General features: G+C 47.7%; 1 protein-coding gene across 1 annotated transcript in view; it reads right to left on the bottom strand.

The window, feature by feature from the left end:
- The window catches only part of VAMP1 (vesicle associated membrane protein 1), a 128,708-nt gene extending 107,455 nt beyond the window's left edge, over window positions 1-21,253 (bottom strand). Inside the window, exon 1 of the mRNA XM_069650693.1 lies at window positions 21,100-21,253. Coding sequence (XP_069506794.1) covers window positions 21,100-21,101 — 2 coding nt within the window. The 5' untranslated portion in view covers window positions 21,102-21,253. The remainder of the gene's footprint in view (window positions 1-21,099) is intronic.
- Window positions 21,254-21,720: the final 467 nt, after the last annotated feature.

Below are 21,720 nucleotides of genomic sequence, written 5' to 3'. Positions count from 1 at the left end.
TGTAAAAGGTGTGGTGCCGAACTTGCGAACATCTATCACGTACACAGGATTGAGGTTAGTTCCTCAACACACCTTCTTAAATAGTCTCCCAATGGATGAAACTAGAGAATTTGGGAAATTTTTATCATGGTAGCACCCAGAGTGCCATGTCGCAATTATGTGTAAGATATTGGTATGCTTGATAATAAAAAGTGTCCATGTGAAGGATTTTGGATTATTATATATTTTCGGAGAGACTAGTACATGAGCAGTACTCAACACAATGGAGAGGTCTAATATGCCATTTAATATGTGCAATTAGACCATTTACCAGTAAACGCTAAGACTGTGACTATCGTAGATGCACATGAATAAAGACAGTGCCTGGCATTTCACGGGGGAATCGGACACCTAGAAGTTGTTGAATTTGACAACCCAGTTTGTTGGCTGGAATTTCAGCAGACTGTGCATGGACTGTGAGTAATAATAGTTCAGTAACTGACATGTTAACAATGAAATAACACTTTTTATCCATTTGAAAGTATTTAAGGATTTATTTGACAATTATAGATCTGTGTCACTGATTTTGTCAATGTTGAACAGCAAGAATAAGGGCCACTAACTAGAGAACACAACGGGCCTCTGTACAGCCCTGACGGTAGACGTGTCGGTAAATATGGCACGGTTGCCGCCAGGATTGGGGTTTTCCCGGTGCCTGGCAATGGGGAATTACTGGGGCATTACAGCACCAGTGGCCCATAGGACTCAATGGGAATGGGGAAGATGGTGCCGGCGCTACCGTCAAGGTCTGCGAGCGGGTGCAGGTATAGTTACCAGACTGGCATTCTTATAATGAGGCCCAATGTGATTAAACTGTTTACATATGGAAATTGGCGTGACATCACACATTTAACGTGTAACGTCACACTTCTTAAAAAGGAATATCAAAACAAAATGGCAGTCGCTCTGCAACCGTGCGGGAATCACCGCTAGTCTGACCACAGACGCTGTGTGCCTAAAAGACACACAGATAGACGTAAGTAATCTGCGCTATTAATTGGAAGCGTACACCATCAAATGGGTGCACCAGTATGATTATAATGTCTGCAAGGATATAACAGATTGTTCTATTACAGCGGGAACGATAACAGTAACAAGATCCAGAACAGGTAGATTTGCCGCTAGCTGTGCAGAATCCCTGTTTATTATCAGTGCTGCGAGACAACTCTTGATAATCAGGGAAGGACAGGGCAACACGCTCACCACGCATGTAGTATTGCTGGCACTGTAATTAAGAGAATGATGACGCATAGGCTCAATTACACAAAATATTTTTGGGGATTTGTCTTTTTTTTATAACTTGACAAAAACTGTTGAGGTGCGTATACTGTGAGAAGACTATGGACAGTAATGTGAAACGGTCTTTGAAATGAAGAGCAAATTGAATATTTCTGCAGTATGCTTGATCAAAGCGAGTTTAATAACTTAGCGGGGTATTCTGGGCATTATTTAATGGGATAGTTCCCTTTTTCTTTCTGACATAACTATCCAGATCACAGAAAGAGCGATTAACACTGATAACATATACGAAAAACGAGAAGAGACAAGTCTTCTCATTTGTGGTGATTATGAGTGATTGTTTTTACTAGAGGGCAGCTTTATTGCCTTTTACATAGAATACTGGTGATACCACATGACAGTGCATGGTGTGGGAATATGATCGTGGTCATTCACTATCTGATATATCGCAAGCTTGCATGACCAAAGCTTTCATGGTCACATAACACAAGACCACAACAAAACATCATTGTCATTTTTCAAACTTGAGAGGTTCTGGGATGTGAGGTTTCCAGAACACTTGGAATTGGCTGACTAAATGTTCACATCCAGAATGAGGCTTACTTATGTGGTGGTGTTGGGCTGGTGAGGCACTACCAAACCCACAGGTTTGAGATCGTGGCGTATGAAACAACCATATTAATGAGTTATACGGACATCATAATAATGATGTGCTTTCATTTTTCTCCCTCCCCTTCTCCTATTTCAATTCCCCTTTTGGCTTTCCCTCTTCCCTTTTTCTTGGATATCGCTAATCTTGCAATTTAAATATGATTTATTGATCGTGGTCAACAACACAATCACATGTATGTATGTATGTACATTTGGTGTACATCATTATGTTTGAACATTTTTGGTCACCCACAAATCATCTTAATTGGGTCATGTTTTGGTGAGTGACATATTGTGGATATGATGTACACTGTACAAACCAATGGTGTTTCAAAACAAATGCATGATATTTAATGAAAATAGCCCTGATGAAGACCTTGATTTCTCGAGATATTCAGATCCAACATTTACATAGGCCTAACTGGGTTTAGCATAGGTACAGGACATAATGAATGGGGGATAAAGAGCGCATGGATTACAGCTAACCACTTGAATAAGAGACAAAATAGAATTAGCACTCAGACGTGTGTTCATAACTAAGGGTGAACACACCGATCTCAAACCTTGTGAAACATGTGTGTGATCAATCCACGAGAAAGCAGTACCTCTGTGCCAGCTGTAGACCTTAACACCAGTGAGCCCAGCTGTACATAAAACCAGGTCCCAGTTTTGCATAAGAGAATCCCATATGAAAGCCCTATTTGGATAACCAGGCCAGCCGCACAATCCGTCTGCATACGGATTGTTTTACCTGGATCCTTCTGGACAATCTACATTGAAATCCCCCGAATTATGATGTAGAGGAGTGGACAAATATGTTGTTGTTAAACTCTGCCCCCTCACCTCTGCCATGTTGGAACAACAGTGTAAGAGTTGTATGTATGACACCAAGCATTGTCCCGATGCTGCATCGAGTGTATGAGAGACCTTTATGCACCCAGACAACCGTATCGAATGTACTCTTGTACCGAGACAGTAGATGGATGTTGACATACCGCAATGAACATTGTATAAATGTAAAGATCATTTATCTGCTGCAGAATGACGTCTTTAAGTAAAGACACAAGGACGCACTGAAACGATCTATGAATATTCAAAAGAATAAAATATGTAACTGAAGCAACAAGAGAAACAGGTAATCAAGTCTGAAGAACTCATGAGTATCAAAGAAACAAGGGAGAAGAGGCACATACATTTATATACACGAAAACGCAATGTAGAGGAGACATATAGAAGCTTGCTGCAATATAATCTATAATTTGACTAAAGCAGCCATGGGGAAAAAGATGAACGTCAGACTCGTATTGAATCTAACTGACCTACCCTCAGAAACAGACCAATGCTGCGGAGACAGGAGATGCTGGAAAAACAGCTTAGTGTGAAGGATGGAGAGGAGCCTCTTGGCTTGGGATCAAGGATGTTGATAAAGGAATAATTGCAAGGCACAACATGAGTGAAGAGGATAAGCTGTGGACATGACACATATTGCTCTTAGATTAAGCTAAGAAGAAAACATCTACAAGTGCCAAGTATTGGATAATTAAAAATGCAAACAGCAGATGTGAGATGGAGTGATCAAGTCTCCAGAGGATAAGAGGAGTAATAGCACTGTTATGTACAAAGGGAGGCTTTCACATAACCAGTAGTTTAAAGGTAAAGAATGATTGGATTAATCATTTGCAAGTTGATGACATAAGACGACCCCCAGCAGGAGGAGTACAATCTTCCCACTAAGGCCCTGCTTCTTCACTGGCTCTCCTTGGAACCCTGCTACATAAGATGCAGTTCTATGTTCTATAGTATCTAAGTGACAATAGACATAGTGAAGGAAATATTATACACTCATGGTTTAACAGGTAAACATTGGAAACACTGCACATCCTAACACCTCTCCTCCTTAAACATAACAAGTAACTGTGTGGGTGAGGACCCACTAAAATTGAAACCTGTAAAACACATATTGAACAACTGAAATTGAAACCTGTAAAATAAATATTATACAATCGTGGTTTAACAGGTAAAACATTGGATGCGCTGCAAGTCCTGGCACAAATCAAGAGCATAGATATATGACATCTAGTGGTTGATTAGGTAGAGTCACAAGAAAGTCCCTGTCTCCAACTTACTGAAGACAAATTAACATTGAAACGGAAAAGCCACCCTTTCCTTATTCCAAATAGCTCCTCCTTTGACCAACACTGACGAACCCAAGTCTTTCACAACTTGCTTGGGTTCAGAAAACAACGAGGCTCCTTTACGAACTTTGGTGGGGAGCTTGACTTTAATCCAATCACCCTCTTTGACCTTGAGTTCCCTACAACAATTCTTCTGATCATACCTCTCCTTGGATCTAACTCCAGCTTCAAAAATTCTCCTTTTTACACTCTCTAGATCCACATCCACCATTTTTGATTTGCCCATCCAACCTGGACATAAATGAGTATTTGGTTTTCTTCCTCTCAAGATCTCAAATGGACTCACGCCTGTGACACTATGGGTAGTTAGCCTATACTGGAACGTGCGTTCCATCACTGTTCTCACCCAATCTCCTCCAGTAGCCACCGCTATCCTAATAGCCTCCATCAGAGTCCTATTAAATCGTTCCACACACCCATTACTCTGGGGATGATATAAAGAAGTATTCACCTGCTCAATCCCATGATTCTCTAAGAATTCTTTAAACTCTCTGGAAACAAGTTGGGTCCCATTGTCAGACAAACACTTTCTTGGAAACCCTTCTCTCCAAAACAGTTGTTCCAAAAATCTGATTATACTACTACTGGATATGTCCTTGAGTACACATACCTCCAGCCATTTTGATAATAAATCCATGACTACTAATAGGTAGCTATCTCTGCCACCACCAATATTAAATGGACCGAGGAGATCCAACGCAATTTCGTCCCAAGGGACACGCGGGGACTCCCTCACTACCATGGGAACTTTTTGCACTTTCAAGCCTTTGTTTCCCTCAATACATTCCACACAGTCTTTGACTTGTTCCTCTATGTCCTTGTCGATACCAGGCCACCAAAATTCAGACCTCACAAGTCCCTTCGTCCTGGCCAGACCTAAATGCCCAACATGGGCCAACTCCAAGACAGACTTCCTCATACCGACTGGCACAACCATCTGGTGACCCTTGTATAAATAACCATCCTGAATCCATAGCTCCTCCCTCACTTTGGCAAAACCATTCATCTCGCCCCTGTGGCTCTTAATTTTACCTTCTGCAACCAGAGTAAGTACTCCTTGATATACAACATCCTCCGTGCAAGACACATCCCACTCACTTTTCTTTAATGTTTCATGCACCTGGAATATTTCTGCACTCTCCTCTGAACTTGTAAAGTCACTATCGTCAGAAATTTCCCTCTGGACAGATCTAGACAAGGCGTCTGCAACCACATTAACCTCCCCCTTTACGTGGAGCATGGTATACTGTAACCCTTGCAATACCGTGACCCATTTCATAATGCGTCTTGACACTCCCTCCAAACCACCTTTCGTAAAAATTCCAACCAAGAGTTTATGGTCAGTGCAAATGGTGAAACTCCTCCCCCACAAGAATCTTTTAAATTTCTCGACACCCCAAACGCATGCTAGAGCCTCCTTCTCAATAACTGAATATCTAGATTCTGGGCCCTTCAAAGACCTGGACGCAAAAGCCACAGTCTGTAAACCTGTCTGATCCTCCTGCATCAGAACAGCCCCAACACCATAATCACTGGCATCAACAAAAAGCAATGTGGGTTTACTTTCCTCAAATATTTTCAAAATGGGAGCATTGACAATAGCCTCTTTTATCATCAAAAATTCTTTCTTGCACCGGTCACACCATTTAAAAACGACTCCCTTGCGAGTGAGAAATCTCATATTCCTCGACATTTCTGCTAACCCCTTGACAAATTTGCCGTAAAACTCCACCAGTCCCAAAAATGATAGTATGTCCCCTTTAGACTTAGGCTCCTCCATTCTTTTTATGGCCTCAATAGCCTTCTCCTTGGGTCTAACCCCTTCCCCAGTGATCTCATGACCCAGGTACACCACTTTGTTGGCTTTAAAAGTACATTTTTCCAAGGCAACGGTGAGGCCTGCCTCCTTCAAAATATCCAAAACTCTTTTCAAACGAACATCATGCTCCTTCTCATCGCTCCCACATACAAGAACATCATCCTGATAACACATCACCCCTTTTTCACCCCCAAGTAATTTATGCATAATACTCTGAAACACACTTGCGGCTGAGACCAAACCAAATGGCATGCAAACACACCTGAACAATCCAATCGGGGTGATGAAGGCGGTGAGATCCCTGGAATTAGGGTGCAATTCAACCTGATGGTAGGCCGATTTAAGATCTAGTATGGAGAACACTTTTGACCCAGCTACTCCCTCCATCAAATCATCTATTCGGGGAAGAGGAAACCTGTCTGCCACAACCATGCTGTTTATATGTCTAAGATCTATACAGAGCCTCAAAGACCCATTGCCTTTTCTGACTACAACTATAGGACTGACCCATTCAGATGCTTCTATCTTTTCAATGACACCATCTCTTTCCATTCTCTTGAGTTCTTCCTCTACATCTCCTCTAAGAGCAAGAGGAATAGTTCGCAGTTTTGCAATCTTAGGGACAGCTCCTTTCTTTAGGCGAATTACATGTACAAAGCCGTTAAGACACCCCAATTTCCCAGATAACGTGGTTTGTATCTCTGTGGGCTCTCCTCCCGCAACAGACATTACCTGCTCGGGATGACTTGCCTCAAGCCTTATCTTCAATTCAGCTTGATCACTCCATGACAACAATTCACCCCCTCTGTTGGTAACATACACACAACCTTTGGCCTTCCTTTCCTTAAACTGTAATTCAGCATCAAAGCAACCTATAATATCTATGGGAACATCTCCATAAGCATTTGCTTTAACAGTATTTTCCCACAGAGTACAACTATCGAATTTGTTCCTCCACACTTCCACACTTATCAAGGTGTAGTCAGCACCACTATCCATTAGCATGCGTACGGGTACACCTCGAATTACAACCTCAGCATAAGGTTTCTGCATTTTCACTCTGCCATTGACAGCATTCACTGTAAATACCACTTCTCTGCCATCCTCACAATATGACTCATCTTCATAACTTGCACTTATTTCATGCACTTGATTTGACCCAGCATTAAAATTTCTACAACATCGGGCAATGTGCCCTCTCACACCACACTCATTGCATATGATATGAATAGCAAAGCAATCCTTATCCGAGGCTATATGCGACAAGCTTCCACATCTAAAGCATCTTCTCCCTGGAAAACCTCTGGATTGTCCTGAATCCCTAACCATCTTGAAAGAATTCATGTCTTTGGGAATCCCTCTGCTATCTTTTGCAGGAACCCATTGACGCCATCCTCTGCCAGTTGCCGGTCTGTTCTCTTCGCTCCTTTTAGCATTCTGCGAGGCGCGTCTTGGATTCCACGTACTCTGCCTCTGAACAACCTTTGACACCTTCAGCACTGAACCCTGACTCTCATCCAACTTGGGTTTACCATTGTTCACAGTATCCGATTGAAGAACTTCAATGCACTTATCTGTGTGTTCCACCATTTTCGCTATCTCAATTGCTCGATCCAAAGTGGGGTTCCTCTCTTTCCATAGTTCTTTCCTAATACTGTCATTGGAACATTTAATCATTAGCTGGTCTCTCAAGTGCTCATCCTGACAGTGAGTGAATTTGCATTTCACTGCTAAGCCCCTTAAAGCCGTGACAAAATCCTCGATACTTTCCCCATTCTTCTGCTCTCTCGTGGCAAATTTATATCTTTCCAATATAATGTTCTCCTCCACTCTAAAATGCCTGTCCAGTTTGGCTAATGTCCTTTCATATGGACCAGCATCCAAAATGTCAGAAGGCTCCGGCAATCTCTTTAAGACCTCTTGGCCTGCAGTTCCCAAACAGTGAAATAGCAATGCCTCCTTGCGCTCATTGGAGTAGTTGGCACCAAACACTGCTAAGGCATATTTGCTGAATCCTTCCTTCCAGTCTTCCCATCTAACCCTGGGTTCACCTGGCACTGCCAGAAAAAACACAGGAGCAGGCACATTTGCCATGTCTCAAAGTTGCAGAATAGAATAACAAGCTTGCAATTCTGGTTTAACCAATAGAGCTCCCACCCAAACAGGTAGGTGACACTAATTAAAAGATAGCTGCTTGGTTATGTACTCACCCTGGAGCGCCTCACCAGGGTCATCGGCGGCGACTCCTTTCTCAACCTTGCTCAGTGTGGGGCCAGGGTGTCCAATGGCCGCTCGGAAAACACACAACCCAAAATCCAATTATAAAAGTGCCAAAGCCGTGTCTTTGCCAGCCCGGTCTCCACAAGTTCAACAAAATTGCAGGGGTCCAATTCCAGCTCCCACAGACCACGGAGCCTCCAGGGGTTTTCCTCTGGCGCTAGCAATGTCCCTCCGGTGGATGCCACACACTGGATGTCAGGCCGTCAATAATCCACTGAAAAAGGCCCTCCCTCAGGCAAGTCAGGCTGGCTCCGCTCCACAGCCAGCACACTAGATCTGTAGAAAAGGCGCTGGGGGTCGTCCTCCGGGTCCCAGTCAAAATCCTTGTCGCCAAATGTTATGTACAAAGGGAGGCTTTCACATAACCAGTAGTTTAAAGGTAAAGAACCTTTTATTTGCAAGTTGATGACATAAGACGACCCCCAGCAGGAGGAGTACAATCTTCCCACTAAGGCCCTGCTTCTTCACTGGCTCTCCTTGGAACCCTGCTACATAAGATGCAGTTCTATGTTCTATAGTATCTAAGTGACAATAGACATAGTGAAGGAAATATTATACACTCATGGTTTAACAGGTAAACATTGGAAACACTGCACATCCTAACAAGCACCTAGTACAATTAAATCAAATAGTAGTAAATAAGAGGTTTAAATGGACTAATTTGTGGTCTCCTCACATGTGACTCAGTAAGCAAGGACCATTCATTAAGTACCGGATGAAGATAAGGGTGTACCCACACTCCATAAAAAGATCCCAAAGCAAAGAACAGGCTGCAAGGTCATCTACAAAGGAGAAACTTCGGCTAAGGGCCTGACTGATGAGAGATGATGGACTCATTGGAGAAAGTGGGTAGTAGTCTGATGTTGTTCCCTGCACCTGGGTTTCGTTTTGCCTACATGCTGCTAACGAGAGAAAAGTCCAAGGTTGGGAGAGAATGCCAAGCAATCATGTGGGTCCTTATAGCAACCTGCTATACAAAGTTGCACAGGCCTATGCACTACTGTATTCTGTTATAATCAGTATTAAAAGTATTTAGAGGTAGTTCAAGGCGTGCCTACTAGATAAGGGGCAGCCACGTACCTATAGAACACTTACACATACTATAAGTACATATGTTCCCTTAACCAACCCCTCCTTTCAAAAGGTTTTATGTTTTGCCACGGTGGATGGCATCATAGCTGATGCACATTGAGGTATAAAGCCGTTGTGTGATTATAATCGTGTGTGAATGTGCAGACTACTGCTTGTGTTTTGCCAGATTGCCCTACTTTATTTTGAACGGACAATAAAGTAGTACTTTGCCATATTCTTTGGGTCTGTCCAGTTATTTGGTGTAATTTAGTATAGTAATTCCATTCTGCGCATAATAAACGCTTCAAGGTGCTATTGCACAATGATGTTATAAACACTTCTAAGGCTGTTTGCAATGAAATATGGGTCATCTTAAAGGGGTTCAATACAGATTTATAATCAAAAGTTCCACTGCCAAGCTTTCTAGGTGCAGCCCCACGGCTAGCACTCCCTCATTGTGAGAACAGATTTCATAAAAACCAGCACAAATATTTAAGTCAATTGCATTTGACAGACCCTCCACCCCCACGCGGGGCATCCCAAATGCCCTCTAAAAGCTGGTTTAGTGAACGTTTTGAAGCCCTCAAGTTCAAAATGGTTTACTGCCATAGCTTCTTGCAACAGCAAAATATGATGGTCTAAAGAAATGTTATCTGTATGAAAAGACTTAAGAATGTTAGAGAATCCACACACATTCCAAGTGAAAATGTTAGGATTCAAAAGGTTAAAGGTTATCAGTGGGTTCTCTTGAGTTATTGAGCATTTCTATTGCGGCAGCCATCCATGACCAATCTTGATCGGTTGCCTTAGTAGGGCCTGAGCACGACACTTTATTGTCTGAGTTGGAAGCATTTGCAGTACTCCCACTCATGTGGTGTATGTGCTGTACACGAGAAACTCCTTTGGGTTTCAATGGTGAGACAGACCAGAAGGAGGAGACTTCAGCCGGGCTAGAAAACTCATACAAGTCAAAACCCAGGGTTCTAAAAGGGTTCTGCTGCTCCCAAACCTGCCGGGCTACTATGTTGGAATAAAAATAACTGACGAATAACTTAGTACCACACTCCGGAAATGCAACATAATCGATATCCCCTGAATGCAATGATTGCAAAGCCAGAACACGCAAAAAAGCTTCCAATAGCTGGCCCCTAGTCCTGGTCAGTTCACTGTTTACATGCACAATGTTCTCCCACACCACGATTGATTTTTAGGTAGTAAGAGCCTTGACAGGCCACTTTTGGCGATTGGACAATAGGGTGGGACAGACAGACCATAGTATCCCCAGGCATAGTAAACCTCACAATGTTAGACCCCATAGGGGGCAAAAATGCACACTTGGATCCGGGCAGTTTTTGCTGCCAAGTCCAAATTGTTCTCTTGAGCATTCTAGACCTGTTGTTGATCCGCCGACATTTCACTAACAGGAAGAAGAAAGGTTGCAATTTTCTTCTGATTGTGTGTGTCCCCCGTCTTTTTGGGAGTAGACGCACAACAATAATGCCAGCAACTTGCGATGGATTTCCCTGACCTCCTGAGTGTTTACATCAAGTAAGGAGCGCAAGAATTTCAGAGATGATTTCCGTTTGTTATTGTTAGTAGTAGATAGGTTCCATGTTTTTTTTCTGTTGAGATTTTTTCCTTGTCGTTTTTGTTTTGGGCTTACGAGTGAGCAAGATCCAACATCTTCTTGATCTAAATTGGAATCACCTTGCTCCTCCTCACCGCGCGCTTCTCAACACCGGGGAAGAACTCAACCTAGAGTAGCAATACAGCAGTGGTGAGGGGCTGTTAGTAGTAGGGCTGCTGACGGGTAATTGCTGGATTTCCACAACCTCGATCGCAGTAGCCGAGCTTTCCAACTCTAACTGGAAGCCAGCGATACCAGGAGTATTGACAAGGGGGTTTAGGAGATGTTCCAACGCAATGTGGTCTTACTAGCCTCTTCCTGGACAATGTCCTGGATGTTGTTGCCCAATGTAAGAAGTGATACAAGCACTACGTGTAAAGCCGAAATAGAAGCCGGCTCCAGCGACTCCAAATTCGGCAGCATGGTAGAGTCTCACCACGATTGCGCATTTCTGGGCGTAACATAATCTGCGTGACAAGGTGTTTTCAAAGGCACTTTCAGGGTAGGGCGTTGTGTCGATGAACAATCCGACGGTAGACATTTCCTGTATCAATGCCCTGTATCCCAGCACTTCCCTTTAAATGAGCGATACGAGACCCATTGCTCAAATCACCAAAATCACGAGAAAGTCGTAGAAAAGATGTGTCTAAAACAATTGAATCGATACCCTCCGTAGTATTCCTTGAATCTAGCACAGGGAGAGCCTGCGCATTATTGAGCCGCCAAGGATGCCGTAGTTGAAGCAGTTTCTACAGTAGAACAGTGGGGGTCAGGGGGAGTTGAGGGAGGCTGGGGGCATATTTCCACAGTTTGACAAAAAGAAGTAATTTTGCCTGTTTCGTTCTGTATAGGCCCCCCACCCCACCCCTTGAGGGCTGATCAGTTCTTGTTAAACGGGGCACCGCTGCTTCCTAGGCTGTAAGTGGCAGGGTGCTATCGGCGTGACACTCAGTGCCCGGTCAGTGAAATGAAAGGTGCCATCAGCGTGACACTCAGTGCCCGGTCAGTGATATGAAGGGTGCCATCGGCGTGACACTCAGTGCCCGGTCAGAGATGAAGGGTGCCAGCGGCGTGACACTCAGTGCCCGGTCAGTGAAATGAAGGGTGCCATCAGCGTGACACTCAGTGCCCGGTCAGTGATATGAAGGGTGCCATCGGCGTGACACCCAGTGCCCGGTCAGTGATATGAAGGGTGCCATCGGCGTGACACCCAGTGCCTGGTCAGTGATGAAGGGTGCCATCGGCGTGACACTCCGTGCCCAGTCAGTGATGAAGGGTGCCATCGGCTTCACACTTAGTGCCCGGTCAGTGATATGAAGGGTGCCATCGGCGTGACACTCAGTGCCCAGTCAGAGATGAAGGGTGCCATCGGCGTGACACCCAGTGCCCGGTCAGTGAAATGAAGGGTGCCATCAGCGTGACACTCAGTGCCCGGTCAGTGATATGAAGGGTGCCATCGGCGTGACACTCATTGCCCGGTCAGAGATGAAGGGTGCCATCGGCGTGACACTCAGTGCCCGGTCAGTGAAATGAAGGGTGCCATCAGCGTGACACTCAGTGCCCGGTCAGTGATATGAAGGGTGCTATTGGCGTGACACTCAGTGCCCGGTCAGAGATGAAGGGTGCCATCGGCGTGACACTCAGTGCCCGGTCAGTGAAATGAAGGGTGCCATCAGCGCGACACTGAGTGCCCGGTCAGTGATATGAAGGGTGCCATCAGCGTGACACTCAGTGCCCGGTCAGTGATATGAAGGGTGCCATTGGCGTGACACTCAGTGCCCGGTCAGTGATGCAGGGTGCTATCGGTGTGACACTCAGTGCCCGGTCAGTGATGAAGGGTGCCATCGGCGTGACGGTTTCTGGCCATAATACCGAATTTAAAAATCTCGAAAAAATAAATCTCGAAACAAAAAGGCCGAAAAAAAAAAAGGTCGAATTTTTTTTATGGCGTTTTTTATTCGAAATGGGGGGGTTCCCTCCCCCCCCCAACTCCCATTTTTTTTTAATCCCAGAACCCAAAATAAATATATAATTTAAAAAAAAATCGACTTTTTTTTTCGGTCTTTTTTTTTCGACCTTATTGTTATTCGAGATTATTTTTTCGAGATTTTGACTGACCACCGGCGTGACACCCAGTGCCCGGTCAGTATTGAAGGGTGCCATCGGCGTAACACTCAGTGCCCGGTCAGTGATATGAAGGGTGCCATTGGCGTGACACTCAGTGCCCGGTCAGTGATGCAGGGTGCTATCGGTGTGACACTCAGTGCCCGGTCAGTGATGAAGGGTGCCATCGGCGTGACGGTTTATGGCCATAATACCGAATTTAAAAATCTCGAAAAAATAAATCTCGAAACAAAAAGGCCGGAAAAAAAAAGGTCGAATTTTTTTTATGGCGTTTTTTATTCGAAATGGGGGGGTTCCCTCCCCCCCCCAACTCCCATTTTTTTTTAATCCCAGAACCCAAAATAAATATATAATTTAAAAAAAATCGACTTTTTTTTTTCGGTCTTTTTTTTTTCGACCTTATTGTTATTCGAGATTATTTTTTGGAGATTTTGACTGACCACCGGCGTGACACCCAGTGCCCGGTCAGTATTGAAGGGTGCCATCGGCGTAACACTCAGTGCCCGGTCAGTGATATCAAGGGTGCCATCGGCGTGACACCCAGTGCAGCCCTGGCGGCAATACAGGATGTGGAAGTGCCAGCGTGCTGCTGCCAGAGGGCTCGCACAGCTGGATCCGAGGCTGCCTCTGGTGCACTGCTAGAGTCCCAGGGCAACGAGGCTGCTTCTGGGGGATGCGCAGGCTGCCAGAGCCTCAGAATTCCAGTGGAGGTCAATCACGCTGCCAGGGTCCTGAGGCCCATACCACCTCCGCGCCCTTAGGTCATACAGATATGTCCCAAAGGGGGAGTCCCGTGTTGCTGTTAGGAAGTTTAAAGACGCGCTTACTTGAAATTGAAAGCATTACAGTGCCCGCACTCTGCCCTCCCTCCCCGAAAAGGGCAGGCAGCCAAAGTGTTTCAAGCCATTGCTTGCTGGTGACGGAGGTACATTGCTAGAAGAAGCTCAACCTACTGGGACAGCTCATCACTTGAGAGAACACTGGTGGGGTCATGCAGCTGCGGCAATGCTCTTCTGGAGGAATACCACACTTAGGCGCTAGTGCACTACCAGGGCACTGCTAGAGGAAGCTCTCACTGATGTAATCCAGGGGCTATGACATAGCACTGCTGGAGTAGGTTCACAATGCTAGATTCCTGTTACATTGAAGAGGCATTGCTAGAAGAAGCTCAAACTATTGGGACAGTACATCAGTCACAGGGCACTGGAGGGTTCCTACAACACTGGCAATGTTCTTCTGGTGGAATAGAACACCCATGCGCGTGTGCACTATGATGACACCGCTAGAGGAAGCTCTCACTGCTGCAATCCTGTGGCCGCTAGTCGATCTCTGGCAGCTGGGGCTCTGTATCCCTGGCAAGCTACTTTTGCAGGAAGCTCTCATTTTCTGATAGCAGCGAGAGGACGCTACAGGGGGAGGCTTGCAAGGGGGAGGCTACAGGGCACAGCCAAGGGTCTACAGCACTGACAATGTGTTTCAGGTAATATTCCCACTGCTAGTCATACAGCATTGGCAGTGTACTTCAGGGGCTTGCGTATGCTTCTCGTGTCAAACAACCCTGACAATGGAGGAAGCTGCAAGGCACTGCTAAAGTTAGCTCACACTGCTATGGTTCTGCATCGGTAACTGAGCACAGCTACACTGGTTTTGGAAATAAGTGTTGAATGGGCAGCAAACGTAGGCCTTTCTCCCCTTAGTGTTCAGGGACTTGGCAGTACCCAATCATCAGTCCTTGCACCCTTCACAATTACTGAACTACACCCTCTCTCCCTCCCACTCGGTGGCACTGCACCCTCGCTCTGCTGCCTCCTCTCTACTTTACCGCATAGCTCCCCCTTCCCCTTGCGACACTGACTCAAGCCCCTCTTCCACTTTACCCCTGTCTCTCCTACAGATGTGATCAACACCACACAGCACCTCAAAGCCACCAACTACACCAGCGACATCTGCCCAGCCCACTGCATCAGGTTATGTGTTGAATCGCTCGCATCCACTATCTCCAATTTTATCAACGCCACCTTCAACTCCCACATAGTTCCCAACCTTATCAAAGATTCCTGGGTCACACCGCTCCTGAAAAACCCTGCCTAGACCCCACCCTCTGCAGCAACTACCGCCCTATCACCACAGTGCCCTACCTTCTGAGAATCCTTGACCGTACTGCCTATTCACAACTGTAAACTCATCTCGCCATCCTCCTCCTTCTAGACCTCTTGGCAGCCTCTGACCTTGTGAACCACGTGATCTTTTGCCACCACCTCACCACCACTTTCAACCTATCGGTGGATGCAGCCAATTGGATCAAATCCTTCCTATCCTGACGATCATGCAGGGTCTTCGCCAGGGCCGAAGAGGCTGACCCCATCCCAGTCTCCTACGGTGTCCCACAAGGATCTTGCCTACCACGCACACTGTACAATATGTACACAAAGCCACTCTTTGACCACCCGGATAGCCTTAATATCCCATACACAAACTTAGGCGATGATGCACAAGTTCTCATCAATCTCACCATTAACCACGATGTAGACTCGGCCAACTTCAATCATATTTTCAGCATCATCCAGAACTGGGTGGCTGCCCACCATCGATACCTGAATGATGACAAAACAGAGCTCCTCATCGTCTGCTCCCCACATCGCCTCAAAAACCTCGACCCTGCCTTTACCTCTTTCTGCATCAATGGTAACATCACCCCTGTATCACCTCACGTCAAAACACTAGGTGTCCATCTCGACGCAGAGCTTAATATGAAGAAACATGTCAAAGCGTTCACCTCATCCACCGCTTATCCCAGCAAAATAATCAATCGCTCCAGAAAATTCCTGACCACCAGCAACTGCCTCACCCTAGCCAGGGGCATCATTGGCAGTAAACTGGACTACCATCCTCGCAGGAACATCATTGGCAGTAAACTGGACGACTGCAATGCCATCCTCGCAGGAACATCATTGGCACTAAACTGCACTGCTGCAATGCCATCCTCGCAGGAACATCATTGGCAGTAAACTGGACGACTGCAATGCCATCCTCGCAGGAACATCATTGGCAGTAAACTGGACGACTGCAATGCCATCCTCGCAGGAAAAGCCTAAACAAACTTCAACTAATCCATAATAACTCCCTCCGAGTGGTTTAGGGCCTGAAACAATCAGTTCACATCTCGATTGCGAGACGTGAAGCACACTGGCTACCTACCAAAGCACGCATAGAGTTCAAAATCATGTCCATCACGCATCGCTGTCTCCACAACACCGCCCCCCCCCCACTTATCTCACTCATCGCAGCACAAAGAGGCCTCACACACGCAGCCTTTGCTGCTCCTCGTCCACCACACTCACCACCCCCAGATTCAACAGAAAGAGAGCTGCGGCTCCTGCTTCACCACCATCGCCCCCGCCTTGTGGAGCTCCCTAACTCCCTGTATCCAAGATGAACCCTCCCACCCCATCTGCACAAAAAAAAGAACATCAGCATTGTTCAACAAATACCCCTGAACCTCCTGCATGACCTCGCCAGAAATGTACCACCTCAACCGTGACCTGTCTACGCCGACCTGTACTATCCTTACTCCGCCAGAATCTTGCTGTCTGTAACTTTAACAGTAACTCTGATACCTGCACTGTAACCCTTCTAGCACCGTGATACTTCCGGGTCTGGGCCTTATCAACAAATAAAATATGTTTATTTTTTTAATGTATTGCACTGCACTCCTTATTGGACTGCATTCTCTTTCATTTTCTACATTGCCCCGTACAACCTCACCTTTTCTGCACTGCTTCAACAGAAGTTTCTGCACTACGCTCTTCGCCTATTGGTCCACTGGGCCCTTTACGTCCTGCGCTGCACTGCACCTGACCTGCTTTATGTCGGTGAACAGCATGCTCTCCATTGGTGGTGCTGCCTCTCCTTTCTTGCACTGCAAACCCTCCACTTGCTCCACTGCACCGCTCTCCTTGCTGCACCTCGTCGCCTCCTTTTGCTGGAAATGCACTTCACCTCCCTCTGTGCTTGTTGAACTGCACCTTCCTCTCTGCATGTAGCACTGCACTTTCCTCTCTTCTAGTTGCACTGCACATTCCGCTCTGCTTGTAGTAATGCACCTTCCTTTTTGCTTGTTCCACTGTGCCTTCCATTCTGCTTGTTGCACTGCACCTTCCACGCCGCTTGTAGCACTGCACCGTCCTCTCTGCTTGTTGCAGTGCACCTTCCTTGCTGCTTACATCACTGCACCTTCAACTCTGCTTGCAGCACTGCACCTTCCTCTATGCTTGCTGCAGTGCACCTGCCACTCTGCTTGTAGCACTGCACCTTCCACTCTGCTTGTTGTGCTGCACCTTCCACTCTGCTTGTTGCGCTGCACCGTCCTCTCTGCATGTAGCCACTGCACTTTCCTCTCTTCTAGTTGCACTGTGCCTTCCTTTCTTCTTGCAGCACTGCACCTTCCTCTCTTCTTGTTGCACTGCACCTTGTTCTCTGCTTGTAGCACTGCACCTTCCTCTCTGCTTCTTGCACTGCACCTTCCTCTCTGCTTGCAGCACTGCACCTTCCTCTCTGCTTGCTGCACTGCACCTTCCACTCTGCTTGTAGCACTCCACGTTCCGCTCTGTTTGCAGCACTGCACCTTCCACTCTGCTTGTTGCACTGCACCTTCCTCTATGCTTGTTGCACTGCACCTTTCACTCTGCTTGTAGCACTGCACTTCCTCTCCGCTTGCTGCACTGCACCTTCCTCTCTTCTTGTAGCACTGCACCTTCCACTCTGCTTGTAGCACTGCACCTTCCTCTATGCTTGCTGCAGTGCACCTGCCACTCTGCTTGTAGCACTGCACCTTCCACTCTGCTTGTTGTGCTGCACCTTCCACTCTGCTTGTTGCGCTGCACTGTCCTCTCTGCATGTAGCAACTGCACTTTCCTCTCTTCTAGTTGCACTGTGCCTTCCTTTCTTCTTGCAGCACTGCACCTTCCTCTCTTCTTGTTGCACTGCACCTTGTTCTCTGCTTGTAGCACTGCACCTTCCTCTCTGCTTCTTGCACTGCACCTTCCTCTCTGCTTGCAGCACTGCACCTTCCTCTCTGCTTGCTGCACTGCACCTTCCACTCTGCTTGTTGCACTGCACCTTTCACTCTGCTTGTTGCACTGCACCTTTCACTCTGCTTGTTGCACTGCACCTTTCACTCTGCTTGTTGCACTGCACCTTTCACTCTGCTTGCTGCACTGCACCTTCCACTCTGCTTGTTGCACTGCACCTTTCACTCTGCTTGTAGCACTGCACCTTCCTCTCTGCTTCTTGCACTGCACCTTCCTCTCTGCTTGTAGCACTCCACGTTCCGCTCTGTTTGCAGCACTGCACCTTCCACTCTGCTTGTTGCACTGCACCTTCCTCTCTGCTTGTTGCACTGCACCTTTCACTCTGCTTGTAGCACTGCACCTTCCTCTCCGCTTGCTGCACTGCACCTTCCTTTCTGCTTGTTGCACTGCACCTTCCTGTCTGCTTGTTGGACTGCACCTTCCTCTCTTCTTGTTGCACTGCACCTTGTTCTCTGCTTGTAGCACTGCACCTTCCTCTCTGCTTCTTGCACTGCACCTTCCTCTCTGCTTGCAGCACTGCACCTTCCTCTCTGCTTGCTGTACTTCACCTTCCTTTCTGCTTGCAGCACTGCACCTTCCACTCTGCTTGTTGCACTGCACCTTTCACTCTGCTTGTAGCACTGCACCTTCCTCTCCGCTTGCTGCACTGCACCTTCCTTTCTGCTTGTTGCACTGCACCTTCCTGTCTGCTTGTTGGACTGCACCTTCCACTCTGCTTGTAGCACTGCACCTTCCACTCTGCTTGTTGCACTGCACCTTCCTCTCTACTTGCATCACTGCACCTTCCACTCTGCTTGCAGCATTGCATCTCTGCACCTTCCACTCTGTTTGCAGCACTGCACCTTCCACTCTGCTTGTAGCACTGCACCTTCCACTCTGCTTGTAGCACTGCACCTTCCACTCTGCTTGTAGCACTGTACCTTCCTCTCTGCTTGTAGCACTGCGCTTTACTCTCTGCTTGTTGCACTGAAGAGCTCCAATATTCAGGGGTTTTACCATCACTAGATTAACTTCGGTTCTTAATGTGTGGGGGTGTTTGCCAGGGCTCAGGCCTGGAACTTATATTTGAGCCCCGGCACTTCTTGTTTCAGACTCACTTTAATTATGAAGTGCCGAGGAATACCACACTTAGGCGCTAGTGCACTACCAGGGCACTGCTAGAGGAAGCTCTCACCGATGTAATCCAGGGGCTATGACATAGCACTGCTGGAGTAGGTTCACAATGCTAGATTCCTATAACATTGAAGAGGCATTGCTAGATGAAGCTCAAAGTACTGGGACAGCTCATCACTTGAGAGAACACTGGTGGGGTCATGCAGCTGCGGCAATGCTCTTCTGGAGGAATACCACACTTAGGCGCTAGTGCACTACCAGGGCACTGCTAGAGGAAGCTCTCACTGATGTAATCCAGGGGCTATGACATAGCACTGCTGGAGTAGGTTCACTATGCTAGACTCCTATAACATTGCCCACCTGCAGTGTCACAGGTGTGCTAGAAGATATTTGGCCCTAGTACTTATTTTTTTTAGAAATTAAGCATTGGTTAACTTAGACTGCAACCTTCCCTGCTCGTGCCCACCTACCCCACTCCCCAAGCCCCTCCTTGGAATACTTCTACTTGCCTGGCCGCTAACGGTCTTTAATGCCACGTCAGCGGGCTATGGTCCCCTAGACGAGGCTGTGTGGCCGGCCGTCGCCTCTCGGTGTAGAGCTATTAAAGGTGGTTCTTACAATGTCTAATCGGACATCACGCTCCGAGGCACACTCACATTCAATAAACTGTACCCCCATCACCCCCCCCCACCCATGTTCAAAGCAGCTGTGACCTCAGTGTGGGGACGATAACCCGCGCCGGGCAGCCCCCCGGCCTTCTGCCCCCCTCCAGGAGGAGTAAGTAAGCTCGAGCAGCGGGCAGTCATCGCCCAGCGCGGCCCGCATGAAAGCGCGTATCCATTCAGGCACACGCCGCGCTCCCCCCATCACTGCAGGGCAGCACTCTCTGGCCTCGCCATATGCCCACTGCCTGGCCGTGCTGCACTCCCCCAGTGCCGCACTGCAGCCCGCTCGCAGTCCCTGTACAATGCACCCCGGCCCATTGGCTGCACGCCCCCCCCCCCCCGCCGCTGCTGCTGCATTGAAGCGTGGCTGTCTGCGGCGCCGCAGTGCATTCCTGGTGGTGCAAGGAACGCTGTCCTGTGATGCACTGGCTGCAGCGAGCCCCCTCCCCCGCGCGCTGCGCAGCACACCCAGCTGCGCCGACCCCCCCCCCTTCATTACACAGCCCCCTTCTCTTGCACGGCTCCGCTGGCCAATCGCGGCACCGCAACCCGCGAGGCACCCCCCTCACTGTCCGTTTACTGTGTGGTATTTAGATACTGCTGTACCCCTGCTTCCATGACTGCCCCCCTCCCCCGCGCCCCCGTGATAAACTGCGGCTCCCATTAGTGGCTTGGGCCCACCACCTTTGCTGCACCCACACCTTGCACTACAGCCCATTGCGTCTTTACTGCACGAGTGACAGGGGTGCGAATCCCCCATTCCTGCCGCACAGCCTACATCACTCGGCAATAGAAATGCGCACGGCCCTCGCATGCCTTGCAAGCCCATCCCCCCCTCACTGCGCCCACTCTACTGGCTTCAAGGCACCGTCCTGCTGCTCCTGCGGGAAACCCCTCCCGCCCCACAACATCCCCCACTGCACCCATTCTCCCCTCGCCACTGCACCACCATCGCTGCACTTCAGCACCCTTCCTTATCTCGCCCCGGTATCCCCGCCGCCACCTCTACACGGGAGCCCTCCATTTTACCGCACCGTCCCCGTTGCTAGACACCCCATTCCGGCTGCGTTGCAGCTCTCTCTGGAGCTTATTTGCTGCCCCCCCCCACCCCATGTATCCTTTGCCCTCTCCCCCACTGCACCATTCGCCCACCCCCCTCCCCGCATTGCAGCACCCCCTCACTCACATGGTCGAAGCTGGTGCTGATGCTGCAGGATGCTACGCGCGCACCCGGCTCACTGCGGCTCCGCCTCGTGCCCGCGCCTTCCCCGTTTAGAGCGCTCACAGTGTAATCTTCTACCGAGGAGCGCCCTCTGCCGTCCAATTGGGTTAATGCGCTTACTAGGGAAATCTGCGTGGAACCAGCAGGTTAATGTGCCTGCTGGAGGCGTGTCTGTGCAGCCCACTGAACTGTGGCCAACACTCCTGGTAGGATTATTAGCGCAGGGCCCAGGATTGGCTCTCCTCATTGCTTGGAGACTCAGTCTTAATCTGTAAGTGCTGATCTGAACATATGAGTGCCGTTTAATACATGCACACCACAACACATAATAAGAACGTCATGCGTACATTTTAGATTTCTCACCGAAGAGGGCCCTTGGATTTCTGAGACACCCTGTGCAGCAAAAGACATGCAGACCCCCTGATTTGCATACGTATTGCCATCACAGGAAAGCATATTGCAAGCAGTGTCATCAGACCTGGGTACTAGAGGCAATCACAGAAAGTGGCATTACATGAAGTTGCCATGAGTAAATCGAGATAAGAATATCTCTGTGTTGTGCAATACCTGAGTGGTCACTCTTAG

The sequence above is a fragment of the Ambystoma mexicanum genome, chromosome 3p, assembly GCF_040938575.1.
Source record: "Ambystoma mexicanum isolate Mex_15411 chromosome 3p, UKY_AmexF1_1, whole genome shotgun sequence".
Lineage (NCBI taxonomy): Eukaryota > Metazoa > Chordata > Amphibia > Caudata > Ambystomatidae > Ambystoma > Ambystoma mexicanum.
Note: the sequence above shows the minus strand (reverse complement) of the source record. Positions and strands in the feature narration are given on the sequence as shown.